The sequence below is a fragment of the Apis laboriosa genome, unplaced genomic scaffold (genome assembly GCF_014066325.1).
Source record: "Apis laboriosa isolate Shangri-la unplaced genomic scaffold, ASM1406632v1 scaffold18_cov149, whole genome shotgun sequence".
Lineage (NCBI taxonomy): Eukaryota > Metazoa > Arthropoda > Insecta > Hymenoptera > Apidae > Apis > Apis laboriosa.
In genome coordinates, this window is record NW_025222233.1 from 762,699 (window position 1) to 777,089 (window position 14,391).

At 29.5% G+C, this 14,391-nt stretch overlaps 4 protein-coding genes across 14 annotated transcripts; 2 read left to right on the forward strand and 2 right to left on the reverse strand.

Annotated features, from left to right (window-relative positions):
- Nucleotides 1-471: 471 nt before the first annotated feature.
- On the reverse strand, nucleotides 472-3,571 carry LOC122711945 (AF4/FMR2 family member lilli-like). 2 transcript variants are annotated; one of them, XM_043931143.1, is made up of 7 exons: nucleotides 3,447-3,571; nucleotides 3,096-3,364; nucleotides 2,607-3,018; nucleotides 2,085-2,534; nucleotides 1,746-1,996; nucleotides 1,390-1,637; nucleotides 472-1,295 (listed from the first exon to the last, which is right to left on the reverse strand). In XM_043931143.1, the coding sequence occupies exons 1-7, from the start codon at nucleotides 3,558-3,560 to the stop codon at nucleotides 1,003-1,005; spliced, it is 2,037 nt and encodes a 678-aa protein (XP_043787078.1). In that variant the 5' UTR covers nucleotides 3,561-3,571; the 3' UTR covers nucleotides 472-1,002. The 2 variants fall into 2 exon arrangements, with proteins under 2 accessions (XP_043787078.1, XP_043787077.1); XM_043931142.1 differs by having other exon boundaries at nucleotides 472-1,313.
- A 96-nt stretch (nucleotides 3,572-3,667) lies between these two features.
- LOC122711949 (general odorant-binding protein 69a-like) lies at nucleotides 3,668-6,975 on the forward strand. 9 transcript variants are annotated; one of them, XM_043931156.1, is made up of 7 exons: nucleotides 3,668-3,808; nucleotides 5,319-5,743; nucleotides 6,085-6,172; nucleotides 6,263-6,315; nucleotides 6,410-6,566; nucleotides 6,790-6,854; nucleotides 6,946-6,975. In XM_043931156.1, the coding sequence occupies exons 2-7, from the start codon at nucleotides 5,675-5,677 to the stop codon at nucleotides 6,961-6,963; spliced, it is 450 nt and encodes a 149-aa protein (XP_043787091.1). In that variant the 5' UTR covers nucleotides 3,668-3,808; nucleotides 5,319-5,674; the 3' UTR covers nucleotides 6,964-6,975. The 9 variants fall into 9 exon arrangements, with proteins under 9 accessions (XP_043787091.1, XP_043787093.1, XP_043787090.1 ...); XM_043931158.1 differs by having other exon boundaries at nucleotides 5,430-5,743; XM_043931155.1 differs by having other exon boundaries at nucleotides 3,685-3,808; nucleotides 5,287-5,743.
- Nucleotides 6,976-7,964: 989 nt separating this feature from the next.
- Nucleotides 7,965-9,044, forward strand: LOC122711950 (general odorant-binding protein 83a-like). 2 transcript variants are annotated; one of them, XM_043931161.1, is made up of 6 exons: nucleotides 7,965-8,117; nucleotides 8,184-8,259; nucleotides 8,333-8,421; nucleotides 8,495-8,600; nucleotides 8,745-8,809; nucleotides 8,910-9,044. In XM_043931161.1, exons 1-6 carry the CDS (start codon nucleotides 8,043-8,045, stop codon nucleotides 8,925-8,927), a joined length of 429 nt encoding a protein of 142 aa, XP_043787096.1. In that variant the 5' UTR covers nucleotides 7,965-8,042; the 3' UTR covers nucleotides 8,928-9,044. The 2 variants fall into 2 exon arrangements, with proteins under 2 accessions (XP_043787096.1, XP_043787095.1); XM_043931160.1 differs by lacking the exon at nucleotides 8,910-9,044 and having other exon boundaries at nucleotides 8,745-8,846.
- On the reverse strand, nucleotides 8,900-14,283 carry LOC122711944 (nodal modulator 3). Its single transcript, XM_043931141.1, has 14 exons — nucleotides 14,035-14,283; nucleotides 13,859-13,958; nucleotides 13,593-13,721; nucleotides 13,305-13,471; nucleotides 13,083-13,236; nucleotides 12,570-12,975; nucleotides 12,213-12,489; nucleotides 11,902-12,083; nucleotides 11,226-11,673; nucleotides 10,945-11,137; nucleotides 10,701-10,846; nucleotides 10,474-10,597; nucleotides 10,034-10,396; nucleotides 8,900-9,924 (listed from the first exon to the last, which is right to left on the reverse strand). The coding sequence occupies exons 1-14, from the start codon at nucleotides 14,172-14,174 to the stop codon at nucleotides 9,217-9,219; spliced, it is 3,537 nt and encodes a 1,178-aa protein (XP_043787076.1). The 5' UTR covers nucleotides 14,175-14,283; the 3' UTR covers nucleotides 8,900-9,216.
- Between the last annotated feature and the right edge of the window lie 108 nt (nucleotides 14,284-14,391).

The window sequence follows — 14,391 nt, forward strand, 5'->3', positions numbered from 1 at the left end:
TAAACTTTTACATGTATAAAAATAATATAATCTATGCGGTTTACAATTTTTTTAACATTATTTGTTTACTCATTCCTAAGAATTTCATAAATATAAATTTAATATGACACATTTTCACAATATTTTATTTTGCATATTTTGAATGACTATTTAAAGATAAAATACATTGTATAGCAAAATAAATATTGTATAACTTTTCTTTTATTTTTATCAATATATTTGTTCAATTATTTAAATTCATTTATATTCATATATATATATATATCGCTATATTTACACATTATTGACGCTTTTTCGTGTTGATTTAAATTGATTCAATTAATTTCATTTAACACAAACATTTTTTAAATTAATTTAAATTTAAAAAAAAATATGTTATTTAAATCTTAAAAATTTATATATTTTAGATGAAATATTTTTTACATATGCAATGTTTGCTTTAATATTAAAAGATAAATGAAATTTTTTCGCTACTCATTAATGATCACTTCCATTTTATTATAATTGATTTAGTTTAAAAAATTTTTATTATTCTGTAATATTATATTCATAATTTTATAAATTAGTGTATTCAAAATAGAAGATAATAAAAAAAATAATTATTGTTTTATATATTTCATTAATATCAAATATTAATTATATTAATGATGATTTAAGGAATTAATGCATGCAATTATGAAGATATATTAAAGTTCAATTATAATTAATTAAAATTGGATCTACTCTTTCTCAAACCAATTATCTCAAACCAATACTCACCCAATGTTTATTTGATTTTACAATTATAAAAATGAATATTGAATATTTTCCAACTTATGATTCAAGTCATTCATATTATTATTATAAACAGTATAATGTAAAATCAATACACTAAATTTGATCAATAAATTGAACTTCAAATGCGATAGAAAAAAAATTTTTTAAATTGGAATGATACAATATATTTAAGAATATCTTGAAAATTTATTATTTAATGTTTTAATGTTTTTTTATACTTGATGATTAGAAACTCCAAATATATGGTTCATAATTTAAAGGATCTGGTTGTTCCATATGTCCTGTATGAGTATTACTTCCAACCATACATGATGGATAGGTAACTCCAGTATTTCCTTGTCCTGATACAGGTGCTACAATTGATGCTAATCGACAATCAGGTCTTTGTTGTATCATAGAATTCATTGGTTGTATAGATTGAGTTGCTTGTGGAGGACCTGCTGGAGGATGTGATTGAGATTGAACAATTGTAGGAGGAGGTGGAGGAATATTATGAATAGGTTGTATTATATTAGAACCTGAAACATAATTTGCCACTAAAATGTGGTTTTAAAAATTATCAATTAGTTTTTATCACAAGAAAAACAGTAAATATTTAGTTATTAATCTTACTTGTTCCATTATGGTATGATAAAGTTGTAGTTTGTTCTGATATCAAGTTTGTAGAGGGTGAAACCATTTTCATCGCAATGGACTCGGTTTTTCTTTTTCTAGTGGGTCGTTTTTGCGTATTGTTTGACATTTGATCACGTTTCTTATTATTGTTCGTTTTTTTCTTCTTTTCACCTAGTAATTTAGGTTTATTTGGTCGATTTCCACTAGGCTGCCAAAGATGTACAGTATGTACAGCATTTCCTTCTCTAAAATAATCGAATATTGCTTGATAACGAATAAATATGAATAATAATTATCAAAAAATCTTTTTTTCGTTTTTTTTGTTTTATTTTTTTTTTTTTTTTTTTACTAACCCTTGTTTCTTTCCAAGCTTCCAACTATGTATACCAGCTTTATGAAGCCTCTCTCTAATAGTATCTACGCTACATTTTAAACCCAGTGCAGGCGCGACGTGTTTAGCTGCAGTTAATGGCTGCTGAGTAGCCATAGCAACAATAGCTTCGTCTTGTTCTTTAGTAGTAATTCGTCGACGACCCTTTCTTTCCTTAGTTTGTACATTCCCTTCCTTATGCCAACGTTCTAACCATCTTTTTACGGTACGTTCCTATTTAATAATGAGTATTGCGTATACGGCTACTCTTGAGATGGTTTTAATTATGTGAATCCATCAAGACGAACATGTTTCTTCTTACCGATCTGTCGATTGCAAGCGCGATAGATAATGTGGATAAACCGGCTTCAGACATGCCAATCATACGATTTCGAATTTCAACACTGGTTTCCAATGTTCCCTTAGCTTTCCCACCCTTTTTTTTCTTTTTCTGTGGTTCACTTTTCGCGCTGCCTTCTTTCGATGAATCTTTACTTTGATTAGATTCTATACTAGAAGACTGATTATTATCTTGATGACCACGAATATTAGAATTATCAGAAGTTAAATTCGTACTATTTTGTGGACTAGCTAATTGAGAATGTAATTGATCACTATGATGCTGAACTTCTGCCTGAAGTTGCCTTTGTTGTTCATCAAGATTATGAGTTTGTTGTATTTGTTGTACATGGTTTTGTTCTTGTTGTACATGTAATTCTTGAAGTTGCTGTGAGGAAGCCACTTGTTCATGAGATATTGAATTTGATTGATCCTAAAAATTTGAGAAAATATAAGTTATATATAATAATATAAATATCTATAATATTAAACAAATTATACAAACTTGAGGATAGTGATGACTTCCTTGCACTAAATCTAAAGGCCAATTCTGAGATATATTTAAACTAGGATGTTGATAAATAGATTGTGTTTGCTGAGATAAACTTAGAGTACTACCAAATTCTGTCTGAGATTGCAAAGGTTGAGATGATGATTGCATTTCATTAACTTGAGATTCTGAAGCATTTTGTTGATGATATATAAATTCTCGTTGTTCATCAGATTTTTCATTTTCTATTGGCGCACCATCCCCTACATATATATCTTTGGCTCTAATTTTCTTTGATGGATTTCTTTTTTTAGTTGTACTAGTATTCTTTTCATTTTTATTAGAATCTTTGGAAGACTTTTTTTTCCCCAATTGTGTTCCAGTAGGTCTCCATACAGGTTGTTGAATAGTAACACCATCCGTATCACTATAAATAAGAGCAAAATCAAATGGCATAAAAAATAAATTGTTTTATTTTAAAAAATATTGATTTCAAGAACAAACCCAAGTGGAATTCTTTGCATATATTTTCTCGAAGGACTCCAATTGTGAATTCCAGCTTTATGCAGTCTTTCACGTATAGTATCAACAGAACAAGTAAGTCCTAAAGCAGGAAGTACAGCTTTTGCTGCTGTTATCGGCGTTTGCGTAGCTAAACGTACAATAGCTTCATCTTGTTCCGCTGTTGTAGCCCTTTTACGTCCGCATCTTTCTCGAGTTTCTACTGTGCCTTCTTTGTCAAACCTGTTTAACCATCTTTTCACTGTCCGTTGCTAAAAAAAAAAAGAAAATAAAAGAATAAAATACAATAAATAATACAAAATGATCCAATATTTAATTTTGTAAAATACTTACTGAACAATTTACAGCGGCTGCAATTTCTCGCAATCCTAAACCAGCTTCATACATTCCTACCATTCGATTTCTTAATTCTGGTGTTGTTTCGTGCACTCCTCTTGTTTTTCCCATTTTATTCAAAATTTTTAAACGCAACAAATGATACGAATGTTGAAAAAAATTTTAAATTTTACGCGAAATGTGACGTAAGAATAACGGGGATCACGTGACAATGGCAGTGCTCGATCATAAAGTTTTTCGAAATTTTAATTAAGTTTCTACAATCTTTTTCCTTTGTCGCGCGATCTTTAAATTTCAAAAACTTCCACCGTATCATTCTATTTTGTGATTAAAGTTCTGCTACGAACGCGTTTCAAAAAGTATTGTTTCTTTCTTGTCTTCGACATCGTATTGTGCTAGAAACGAATCGAAATCTTGGCGTCGATGGAATGCAATTGGAACGTTCAATGAACTCTATTCATTCAATAAATTTACCTTGATTATCTTCTTCCAGTTGAAATCATATGTTCAACATTGCAGAACATTGAGCACACTTTATATTTTCACTTTTAATATCTGTTGTATATCTTGTTTTGGGCGAAATGCAATCGCTCGAAGAAAACGCTGCGGTCAATACAAGTTCAGCTGTACAGTCTGTCGAGATTCGTTTGTCCTTGTTTTGTCTTTCGTGATTCTAAATTCATCAAAGTATTGCTGCACAAGAATTTCTCTTTCTTGTAGAAATATTGAAAATACAGCATAGAAAAGTTGTAATGATTCATATTTAAATTTTGAAATATTTTCAATTTAAAAACTGCTGTGACACACATGTGACAGAATCGTCAATATTAATTCGGTCAGACTGTACTATGTCATCAACTGTACAGTCCGTCAAAATCATTTTATGTAAAGAAAATTAAAATTTCATTTGATTTAAAAATTTCAAAGCAATTAAGTATTTGTTATAATATTTTTTTTCAAATTTAACCAAATTTTATTTCAAAAAAAGAATATATATATTTTCTTATATTCAATTATCAATCAGCTGACTATACAACGGGAAAGATATGACATTAAAAAGGTTATGTCAAATGAGAAAATTAAATACATAATAAATACGACATTTGGTCGGATATTGAATAAACGATTACATCGTTTTGTCAAATTTTATCAAATGATACTATTGTCTCAATACTTAGAAAATAATATCAGTTGTAATATAATGTGAACAATGGTCAATAATTTTAAAAGACGACTGTACTTTGAGACGAAGTTATTCAGGATTTGTTCGGGTATATTCGCCTATCTTCGCTGGAATTATATTGACCCACAAATTACCTCCCTTGCTTGTCGACACGCGGTTATGGACATGCTGATTTGTATTTCGGCGCGAATTTTTCAGAAAATCTCTTTTTTCATGTTGAATGAATGAAAAAAATGATAATTTCAAATAAATAATATATAATTTTTTAATTATTAATAACATAATTTAATTCCTTTCCTATAAATAGATTTAAAAATAAAATTTTAAAAGAAAATTTTAATAACAATTAAAAAGGATAATTTTATAAATAACAATGAATATATTTTCATTTTTTATAAATAATGTTTGATAAAGTTGATTCGACAAGCATAGTGAACGATTCTTTTGCAATTTGTAAACAATGAATGAATAGGAACGAAACGAGGCATTTGAATCGGTTGAATGTGTAGAAGATAAGATATACATAGATAATAATATACATAGGGTCAGATCGCAAAATGGTAATATCCGCCAATCAAATCTGCATTTATGTGTACACCCTGTCCTATATATGTAGAATCGAAAGGTTCGTTCACCCGTTCCTTTTAACTTAAGAGATGTTTTAATTACTGGATCAAAATGAATAGTTGCAATCAATTAACACGAATTAACTGGAAATACGATCTATTGATAAAATAAGTGATTGATGAACAGTGAACTAAATAACATATCAAAGGTGGAAAATTTTATTCGGTCAGAAGCGGGTGCGGTGCGTGAGGTCAGCAGTTAAGAGATCTCTTTTGTCAGAGAAGAGTCGTTGAGCGGATACACGTTTAGTCGCGCCCTCGAGCTTGCTCACACCATCGTTCGTGACGATTATACGTTCTACTGAACATTTCTCGTTCTCCGGACCTCGGCCGGACCACATTATCTAACTCAACTTCGATTGGAGATCATTAATCGTTTTTTTCAATTTGTGTCATTTCAATATTAAATAGAAATCATGAAATATTCAATACTGTTGAGCTTATTAATCACTTGCTTGATTTGGTCACCAATTGTTCATTGTGGGGTTCGTATCATAAAAGTATCTTTAAAAGTATACACAACTTCGTTTCATATTTTATTATTTTCTTTTTCTTTTTGCAAACAATTTATTGCTGTTTGTTTAAAAATTTGATTTTTCTTTCTGAAAATTCGAAAAAAAAAAATAAAAATGATGATCGCGCGGTTGCAATTGTGCGCGTATCGCGCTTTGGCTAAGAATGCATTTATGTGAGTATTTATAAAAGAAGAAAAAAATTCGATAATAAATTAATATAAAAGAGAAAGAAAAAGAAAATCATATTTTGCATTATTATTATATCATTGATATTATTATTATTTCTTCTAAAAAAAAAAAATGTTTCATAGACACGACCGAGTTTTGTCTCTGACGAGATGATCGCAACAGCAGCTAGCGTGGTGAATGCTTGCCAGACACAGACAGGAGTGGCAACAGGTAAGATTTTTGATTCGTGATAAATTTTACTCGATCGATTCATTTTCATTTTTTTTTATTGTTGTATTTTTTTATTTTTTTTTATTTTAGTGGATATAGAGGCAGTAAGGAATGGTCAATGGCCTGAAACACGTCAATTAAAGGTAATAATGCATAATAAATCTCACGAGTCAATTTGTAGCTATAAATCTCACGACTTATTAAACGAGGGAAAAAAGCGTTCTTTTTATTTTACAGTGTTACATGTATTGTTTATGGGAACAATTCGGATTAGTAGATGACAAGAGAGAACTCAGTTTGAACGGCATGCTCACATTTTTCCAAAGAATACCAGCATACAGGGCTGAAGTTCAGAAAGCAATCAGCGAATGCAAGGGGATCGGTAAATATTTGGGTATCTATATATTATATTTTGTATATTCTTCGTTTTAACGATAATCGAGCGCTTTCGAAACTTATTTTTTGTTTCTTTTCTTCCATAAATCCTTCGTTTCTCTTCTTCCGTAAAATTTTTATTTCTTCACGTGAAGTTTGTTATTTATTTCCTATTTTATTTCGATTAATCGATTAATCGAACCAGACAAAATTTTGATCGTTATTTCAATCGTTTCTTTTAGCTAAGGGCGACAATTGCGAATACGCGTACAGATTTAACAAATGTTACGCGGAATTGTCTCCACGGGTGAGTATCTAATAATTTTTATTCGACGAAAATATTTTTTTTTTTATCTTTACGATTATTTCAAATGATGATCTCTTTTTCTATATTCCAGACGTATTATCTATTTTAATTGAGTTTCATCTGAGCCAAAAAAAAAAACAAGATCAAAGGAAAACGATGCTTATGATGACTGTAGGACGAATCGAAAGGTAGAATCTTGATTCGTTTTATCATAAAACGGATACACCGTTTGAATGTAGACGACGACTCTCTGTACGGGAAAGAAGTTAATAAAAAAAAAAAAAAGAAAAAAAAGGAAAAAAAAAATTCGAGATCATCTATGTTATTTGTCTTACTGTTTCCTATATCGACATTTTAAGATATGTATCTTTTATGTTTTATTCGTTTTAAAGATATTTCGAAAATGTTGATACTACAAAACTGGAGTAACCGTTTAAACTATTCAGTTGATCGTAATTTCCGATGCTTGGTCGGTCCAATTGTCAATTGAGGTCATGATTAAGCGTGCACGATAGAAAGGAATAATTTAAGAACGAGATAAATTTCGTTTGAATAATATAATACATTGTAGTAATACAATATAACAATAGAAATTTTTTTAAATCAAAAACCAACAAATTTTACAATATCCACGTAACAATGTGATTGATTAAACAACGCTTTTTCTTTTATATATAAAAAATGAAAAGTTCGACCATCCATTTTTAATTGTTATGTATTCATCGGATAGAAGGAAACACGTTTTAATTAATGTCGTTTTCCAAGATGTTCAAATATATAAGTTCTGGATTACTAATTAAACGTTTTGCAATTACATTGTATTTCATTCTCAAGCTTCGTGTTTGATAATTACCCTTTGTTATAAATTAATACCTTGTATTAATGCTAAATTTTGTACTTCTGTCAAAGTTTTTCTTTGGCTGTTATACCGTATTATTAAATAAATGTTCTTGATCAAGAAGAAACGTTTGCGTATTCATTAGATAAGCAAGATTTGATTCGTGTTTTTGAATTAATACATACAATTTGAAAATTATGGCGACCAATTATCACTTCCCGTTTGGGCAAAAAGTGAACACCTATAAATGCTACGAATTCGTTTCCCAGGAAAACAGTTCACTAGTATTTTTTAGTACATAAGAATCAACTTTTTTATTTTTCTATCAACTGCAACGAATCGTTGAGAAAATGAGAGCAGCGGAAATTTGGCTGGTATCATTTTACTATCTGATATTGCAAATCGTTCTCGTTTATGGAGGAATTGTAAGTATTAAAATACATATTTTATAATCTTTTCTTTAAAATAACCGAAATTTTTTAACAATTAAGAGCGATATCGACGAATTTAGAGAAATGACATCTAAATACAGGAAAAAATGTATCGGTGAGACTAAAACGACAATTGGTAAGTGACAAGATATAATCGGTGAAATTTTTTAATTTGATTGCTAAAATCTAACAATGATATACTTTTCCAGAGGTTGTCGAAGCTACGGAATACGGAGAATTTCCTGAAGATGAGAAATTGAAATGTTACTTCAATTGCGTATTTGAAAAGTTTAATGTGGTAAGATTCGTTACTTATATTATTATATTATATTATTTTATATATATATATATATATGTTTTGTATAGTACAGATGGATAAGAAAAATGGAAAGATAAAATATGATTTACTAAAAAAAATAATTCCAGAAGCGTTTAAAGAAATAGGTAAAGAAATGATTGATTCTTGCAGCAGTATCGGTAAGTATTCCAAAGAATCGTGAATTTTTTATTTTTAACGCTCTCCCAAATTTATATATTTATAATATAAATTTATTGTTTTGATAATTTATTTGAATTTTGAATCTAATTGAATTTTTCTTTTTTTTTTTTTATTATTTTTAGATTCAGATGATAAATGCGAAAAATCTTTTATGTTTATGAAGTGTATGTTCGAAGTCAATCCCATAGTAAGTCAAATAGAATACATTATTTACAGATAAATGTAATATCAAAATTGCGAAAATTGTTTTCATGAAAAGAATATTTTTTTCATTTTCTGTTTTCTAGGCATTTATTGCTCCGTGATCACCAGAAATACAGATTGTGGATCATTACTATCGTTATTATAAGATAAATTTATGTTGGATCCATATTTCATAAAAATATAATTATTTATGAAAATGTGAAATATACGTTAGAAACATATCGACCAACGTTTTGTCTTGAAAACCGTTCACGCACGGCAAAATATATTCGGATAAAATAGTATTCGCTAAATTTCTTCGTTCATATAGTATACACAGTATACAGTGAAACACAACGAGATCAATTAAGTTTCTAATCACTGTGACTATATCGCTAACAATTCTTAACGCTACGTTTTACGCGGTTTCGTTTTCCTTTTATTGATGTTCATTATTTGTTCGACTATAATATCGTCTGCTCGTGGATCGATAGGAACAGCTTGTACCGGTGTTCTCGAGATCGGCGCAGGTTTCGACCACCTTTCAATCATAGTGTTCAACCATAACCAAAGTTTTTCACGATTGAAGAATGCAAACGTGATAAACATGATAAAAGGTAACGCAACTATTGATGTCTGATTCATATCGCTTTGATCGACTTTTCGTTCTGCGTTAAACGTCAATTTTACGTATTTAAACGACGAGTTTGCCTCGAAATAAAATGGTATAGTTCTGTATTTGTGTAACGTATGAGACAGAGACGATTCTAATTGTACGAAGTACTTTTTACCATCCGCCTGTAGGGGAGGCAAATGCACGAGAAAACCGGCATTATAAGCGCTCCCAACTTTATTCACATGCTGAGATTCTAATTTTGATGTGTATATTGGAGAGTCCGGTGCATCTTCTCTGCATAATTTTACCTTCAATGTACGATAGTGTTCCGGTTGTGCGGACATAATATGTACTGAGACATCGGTACGCGATATCGGATGAAACGCAACCAATCGAAGATTTCGAATGTCGGATGATGTTTGCACTAATGTCGAGTTAGGACTTGTTCGTTGAATATGCGCATTAACTTCAGCGTTCGGTTTCAGACGGAATACATAGGTACACTATATGAAAGAACAAACAATTTTTAATTTTTTTAAATAATTTTAAATAAATGAGCTTAGATAAAATACGAAAAAAAAGAAAGGAAAAAGCTATAAAAAGATGTCTCACCGTTGGTTGAAGCCCACGGATTCGGAAGCTACCGTTTTCTTCCGTGGTTGCTTCTTCTTGAAGATGTTCGCAATTTTCTTGTCCCTGAACTTCAACCAGCAGGCCGGTTTCAGGTTCACCGTTTAGAGATGTCACGGAACCGTATGCACTAAATGCGACTCTTTTTCCGAATAAATTCACTTTTATCGTAGCACCTTCAACAACTTTGATCATTTTCGATGGAGGATCAAAACGATATTCCTTCATCATTGGTCTTAAATAGTATTCGCCAGGGGATAAAGAATTGAAGATTAATTTTCCATCCTCGCCAGTAATGCTGTTTTTTCGATAACTTTGTCCACCAGATAATGATAATAGTACACCCTAGTGAACATGATAATTCAATTTCATTTACTTCTATATATAATTATAATCTTCGATTTTTATTCATTTATATGCACCTGGAGGGAAATATTGTCAGCTTGGTCTGACACCTGTACAATAATTTCAGCCAATTTGTGAGCTGTAAATACACCGTTCGAATCGGGTCCCGTGATTACAAATCCTTCTTTTTGTGCAGTAACGCTAACGAGAAAAAAAGGATAATTTAAAAAAGTATGTAATTTAAAAAAAAAGGAATAAATATTTTTTGAAAAAAGAAGAAAAGAAAGAAAGCATATGTATATACTTGTATTCTATTTTTCCATCCAAAGGACCAATATTGTATGTTCCATCTTTTTGAGTGATAAGCGTGTGTATTGGTATAGTTTTATCGCTATCAAATATTTGTACGGTAACTCCTTCCAAAGGTGGATTGATTTTACCAGCAATTATCTATACAATACACAAAAAGATTTTAATATATTAATAAATCAAATGACAAATAATTTTTTCAATTTGACATATATTTAAATAATTTTTATGACACATACTTTTCCTAAATCACCAACAAAAATTGCAACGTCATCTTGACAATCGTTCACACCCAATACTTTCAATGATGCTGGACTAAATAGAAGAACACTTGATAATGGTGTTATAGTATAAATGTTATCTGTCTTTGCTTTAAATTCGAATTTATATTTGTACAGATTTTCATGGCGCGTCCAATTCAATGGACCAAGTCTAAATTAATAAAAACGATGAAAACATTAACATTTTTAACATAATTTATATTTCTAAGATATATTAAATTATAATGCGCGTTACTTACATTATAACATCATCTGCATTTTCAATTTTTACTTTAACTTCATTTAATGCAGAATGACTCATAATGCTTCCTATATGACTGTGTTCTGTCGAATGTAACAAAATAGGAGAAATAGTACTAGTATCCCATGTATAAGATAATTTTTCATAAACATGACAACTTTTTGGTATAAACGTATACATTCCAGGTTCGGAGACACAATGCTTTGTACTTCCTTTATTCAATACTAATGTTAATTTTTTCAATTCGTTTGATTTCGAATATTCAACTATAGTATCGTGAGAAGAAATAAAAGTAATAGAAAATCCAGTTTGTTCAAATGGTGGCAATTCGGATCGTTCTGAAGTCACAGAAATTCTGTAACTAGGATTCGTCCAACAAAAAACATCGTTGTCTATTAGTACTTCGTAATGACCGGGTAACACATCCGTAAATTGATATTGGCCAGCTGCATGATTAAAGAAAACTTTACACAAAAAACGGTAGTATCGAACGAATTAATTGTACAATATGCCTGTAATAATAAGAACGTGTTCTCTAATTGAATATTTATATTATATTTTTTATAATATTCCATTCAAATGTACAATAAAATTCTGCTTTTTTAACACGTGCTCATTATCGCAGGATTTTTAAATAAAAGAAAATAATACACAAGATCAAAGTGAAATCTTACCCTTCGTTTGAATCGTTTTTATTGTAATACCGTCAAGTACCTTTAACGTCACAGAAGCTTGACTGCAATCGGTTTCCGGTAAACATTTTACTGTTCCTATTAATGTAGCTTTTAACTGTAAAAAGTTAATATTATACACCGGTCGAGATGATACTTCGATTGTTTGTTGTAGTGGAAAAAATCTTAAAAAAAAGAATGATATCAAATGTTATTATGCAATTATTAAATATTAGAATTACTTCAAAAGAATTAAATTTTAGAATATATTAATTATATACATTAAAAAATGTACAAAATGATGACAAACTTACTGTAAACCTTTTGCTCTTTCATCTTCGCTTACAATAACGCTTAATTGATATGTATCAGGACTAAGATATATACAAAATTCGCCTGTTTTTGAATCTATTTCAATTTCTTTTGTAAATGTGGTGGCCGTATTATGTATAGATACTTTTCGATAGTTTAAATCTCCTCTTGTTGATAAAGTAACTTTGCCGCAAATTTTATATGCTGTTGGTATTAAAACTGGAAGTTCCGGGGAACTGGGAGAAATCTTAACTGATTTATCATTGAATAATAAATCTTCTATATATTAAAAATAATAAAATCAATAATTTGAATTCGAATTTAGTCTGAAAATATAATAATAAGCAAATAAGGCATACCACTTTCAGCTTTAAGAATATATTGACCAGCTTTCATGTTATCTAACACATATTTTCCATGATTATCCGTTATGGCAACTTGCTTTTGAGAAAGTAAAATTTTTGCTCCTGGCAAAGGATCGCCATTGCTGGCAGTACGGACAATACCGTTTACCGTAAAACCAGTTACTTTAAATCCTTGGCGTAATACGACGCTGCCATGACTTACTTTGAATGACAATTCAGGTGGCTGAACATCAAATTTAGTTTGAGCCCCGGCATAATATGGAACAAGATTATATTCGCCAGGTGACAAACTAGGAAATACAAATTTACCGCTTTTGTCAGATACAACATGACAAAGAGGTTTTCTAGATTCAAGATCTTTGCTTATAGGTGTTGTTGCGCAATTCTTAGCTACACCGTTCTACGAAATAAATAGATAAAAATAAAAATAATTTGTTAGTTAAATAATTTGTTAATTGAAAAACATTATTAAAAAGGTAAAGAAAAAAAAAAAAAAAGAAAACTTACTCCAAATAATACAAATGTTACACCACTAACTGCTTCTTCTTCACTGGTAACTCGACCACTCACGTCATAACCGAAAATTATTAAACTATCATCCGGAAGTTCTGTGTTGCCTTCACGTACTGTTACTCTAACTGTATTTGTTTTGAACATCCATCTATAACAAAGACATAATATAATATAATATAATGTTAATAAACAAAACAAATATAATAGATAACTCACATAGTATGAGATGCAATAAGTACATATTGTCCAGGTTGAATTGGAGTAAAGTAAAATATACCACTTTCCATAGTAATTGTTGTATCAACAGGAACTTGTTCATTATTTTCTTTATACAATGAAACTGTAACATTTTTAGGACCAGAATCTGATCCTAAACTAATAACCTAAAATATATAAATATATTTTTATAATAAATTTACAAATGATCACTTCAGTTCCATATATTTTTGTTTTTACAAATAAATATAAATATAATTTACAATAAATATATTTTAAATAAATTACCTTGCCTGTGATACCAAAACCTTTGAAGGTAAAATTAATATCTATACCCTGACTACAGGCATCTGTTATTCCATCTACATTCAATAAAACTTCCGTAGGTTCAAAACTCCATCCTCTGGGTGGATCTACCTAAATATTTTAAAAAAAAATAATATTCAGAAATGAATGTAAATTTGTTATTCTTAATTTCTAAATTCGCTAAAATCTATTGTTCAAATAAAATGATAAACATGAAATTTTGCTATAATATATATATTCTACATTACCTTTAGAATGTATTCTCCTTTATCATATAAAGGAAGAAAGTAATATCCACTATTAGGGGCACATTCTGTAAAATCTTTAAGACTACCAGCTTTCGTATATCTAAATAAATTAAAAATATTAATTTACATTTTTTATTTTATGAATTTATTTTATAATTCATTGATGAATTACTTACAACTTTATTTGTACTTTGGAAAAATCTATATCGGCATGACTTTTCAAAAATCCACCACAACCTAAAATATCTTCGGCATTAGAATATGTAATTAGAATATAAAGAAAAAATGTTGAAAATAGAAAAATGGTTGGTCTCATTGCTTATTTATCTCATTCGATATTTAATAATTTATATTATACGATTGCCACCGACACGTAACCTCAACAAATGTATACGATTATACATAAATAGTGGGACAAAGAGAGAGATAGCTTAAAAATGTAGAAATTAACGCCATCTCTAGAATCACAAATGAAACTATTATAGATAAGAAAAGAAATAATGTGAGAAAAATAAAGATGAAAAAAAAGTAAA

What these genes read in the sequence shown, in the direction of transcription:
- LOC122711949 (XM_043931156.1), top strand. Translation starts at nt 5,675, where the DNA reads ATGAAATATTCAATACTGTTGAGCTTATTAATCACTTGCTTGATTTGG. An exon ending in CACCAATTGTTCATTGTGGG is followed by an intron (nt 5,744 to 6,084) that starts GTTCGTATCATA and finishes AATGTTTCATAG; the next exon opens with ACACGACCGAGTTTTGTCTC. An exon ending in GGGGATCGGTAAATATTTGG is followed by an intron (nt 6,567 to 6,789) that starts GTATCTATATAT and finishes CGTTTCTTTTAG; the next exon opens with CTAAGGGCGACAATTGCGAA.
- LOC122711944 (XM_043931141.1), bottom strand. Translation starts at nt 14,174, where the DNA reads ATGAGACCAACCATTTTTCTATTTTCAACATTTTTTCTTTATATTCTA. An exon ending in TAACATTTGTATTATTTGGA is followed by an intron (nt 12,976 to 13,082) that starts GTAAGTTTTCTT and finishes TTTATTTCGTAG; the next exon opens with AACGGTGTAGCTAAGAATTG. An exon ending in GAAAGAGCAAAAGGTTTACA is followed by an intron (nt 12,084 to 12,212) that starts GTAAGTTTGTCA and finishes CTTTTTTTTAAG; the next exon opens with ATTTTTTCCACTACAACAAA.
- LOC122711945 (XM_043931142.1), bottom strand. Translation starts at nt 3,560, where the DNA reads ATGGGAAAAACAAGAGGAGTGCACGAAACAACACCAGAATTAAGAAAT. An exon ending in CGCTTGCAATCGACAGATCG is followed by an intron (nt 1,997 to 2,084) that starts GTAAGAAGAAAC and finishes ATTATTAAATAG; the next exon opens with GAACGTACCGTAAAAAGATG. An exon ending in ATCATACCATAATGGAACAA is followed by an intron (nt 1,314 to 1,389) that starts GTAAGATTAATA and finishes ACCACATTTTAG; the next exon opens with TGGCAAATTATGTTTCAGGT.
- LOC122711950 (XM_043931160.1), top strand. Translation starts at nt 8,043, where the DNA reads ATGAGAGCAGCGGAAATTTGGCTGGTATCATTTTACTATCTGATATTG. An exon ending in TGAGACTAAAACGACAATTG is followed by an intron (nt 8,260 to 8,332) that starts GTAAGTGACAAG and finishes ATACTTTTCCAG; the next exon opens with AGGTTGTCGAAGCTACGGAA. An exon ending in TATTTGAAAAGTTTAATGTG is followed by an intron (nt 8,422 to 8,494) that starts GTAAGATTCGTT and finishes TGTATAGTACAG; the next exon opens with ATGGATAAGAAAAATGGAAA.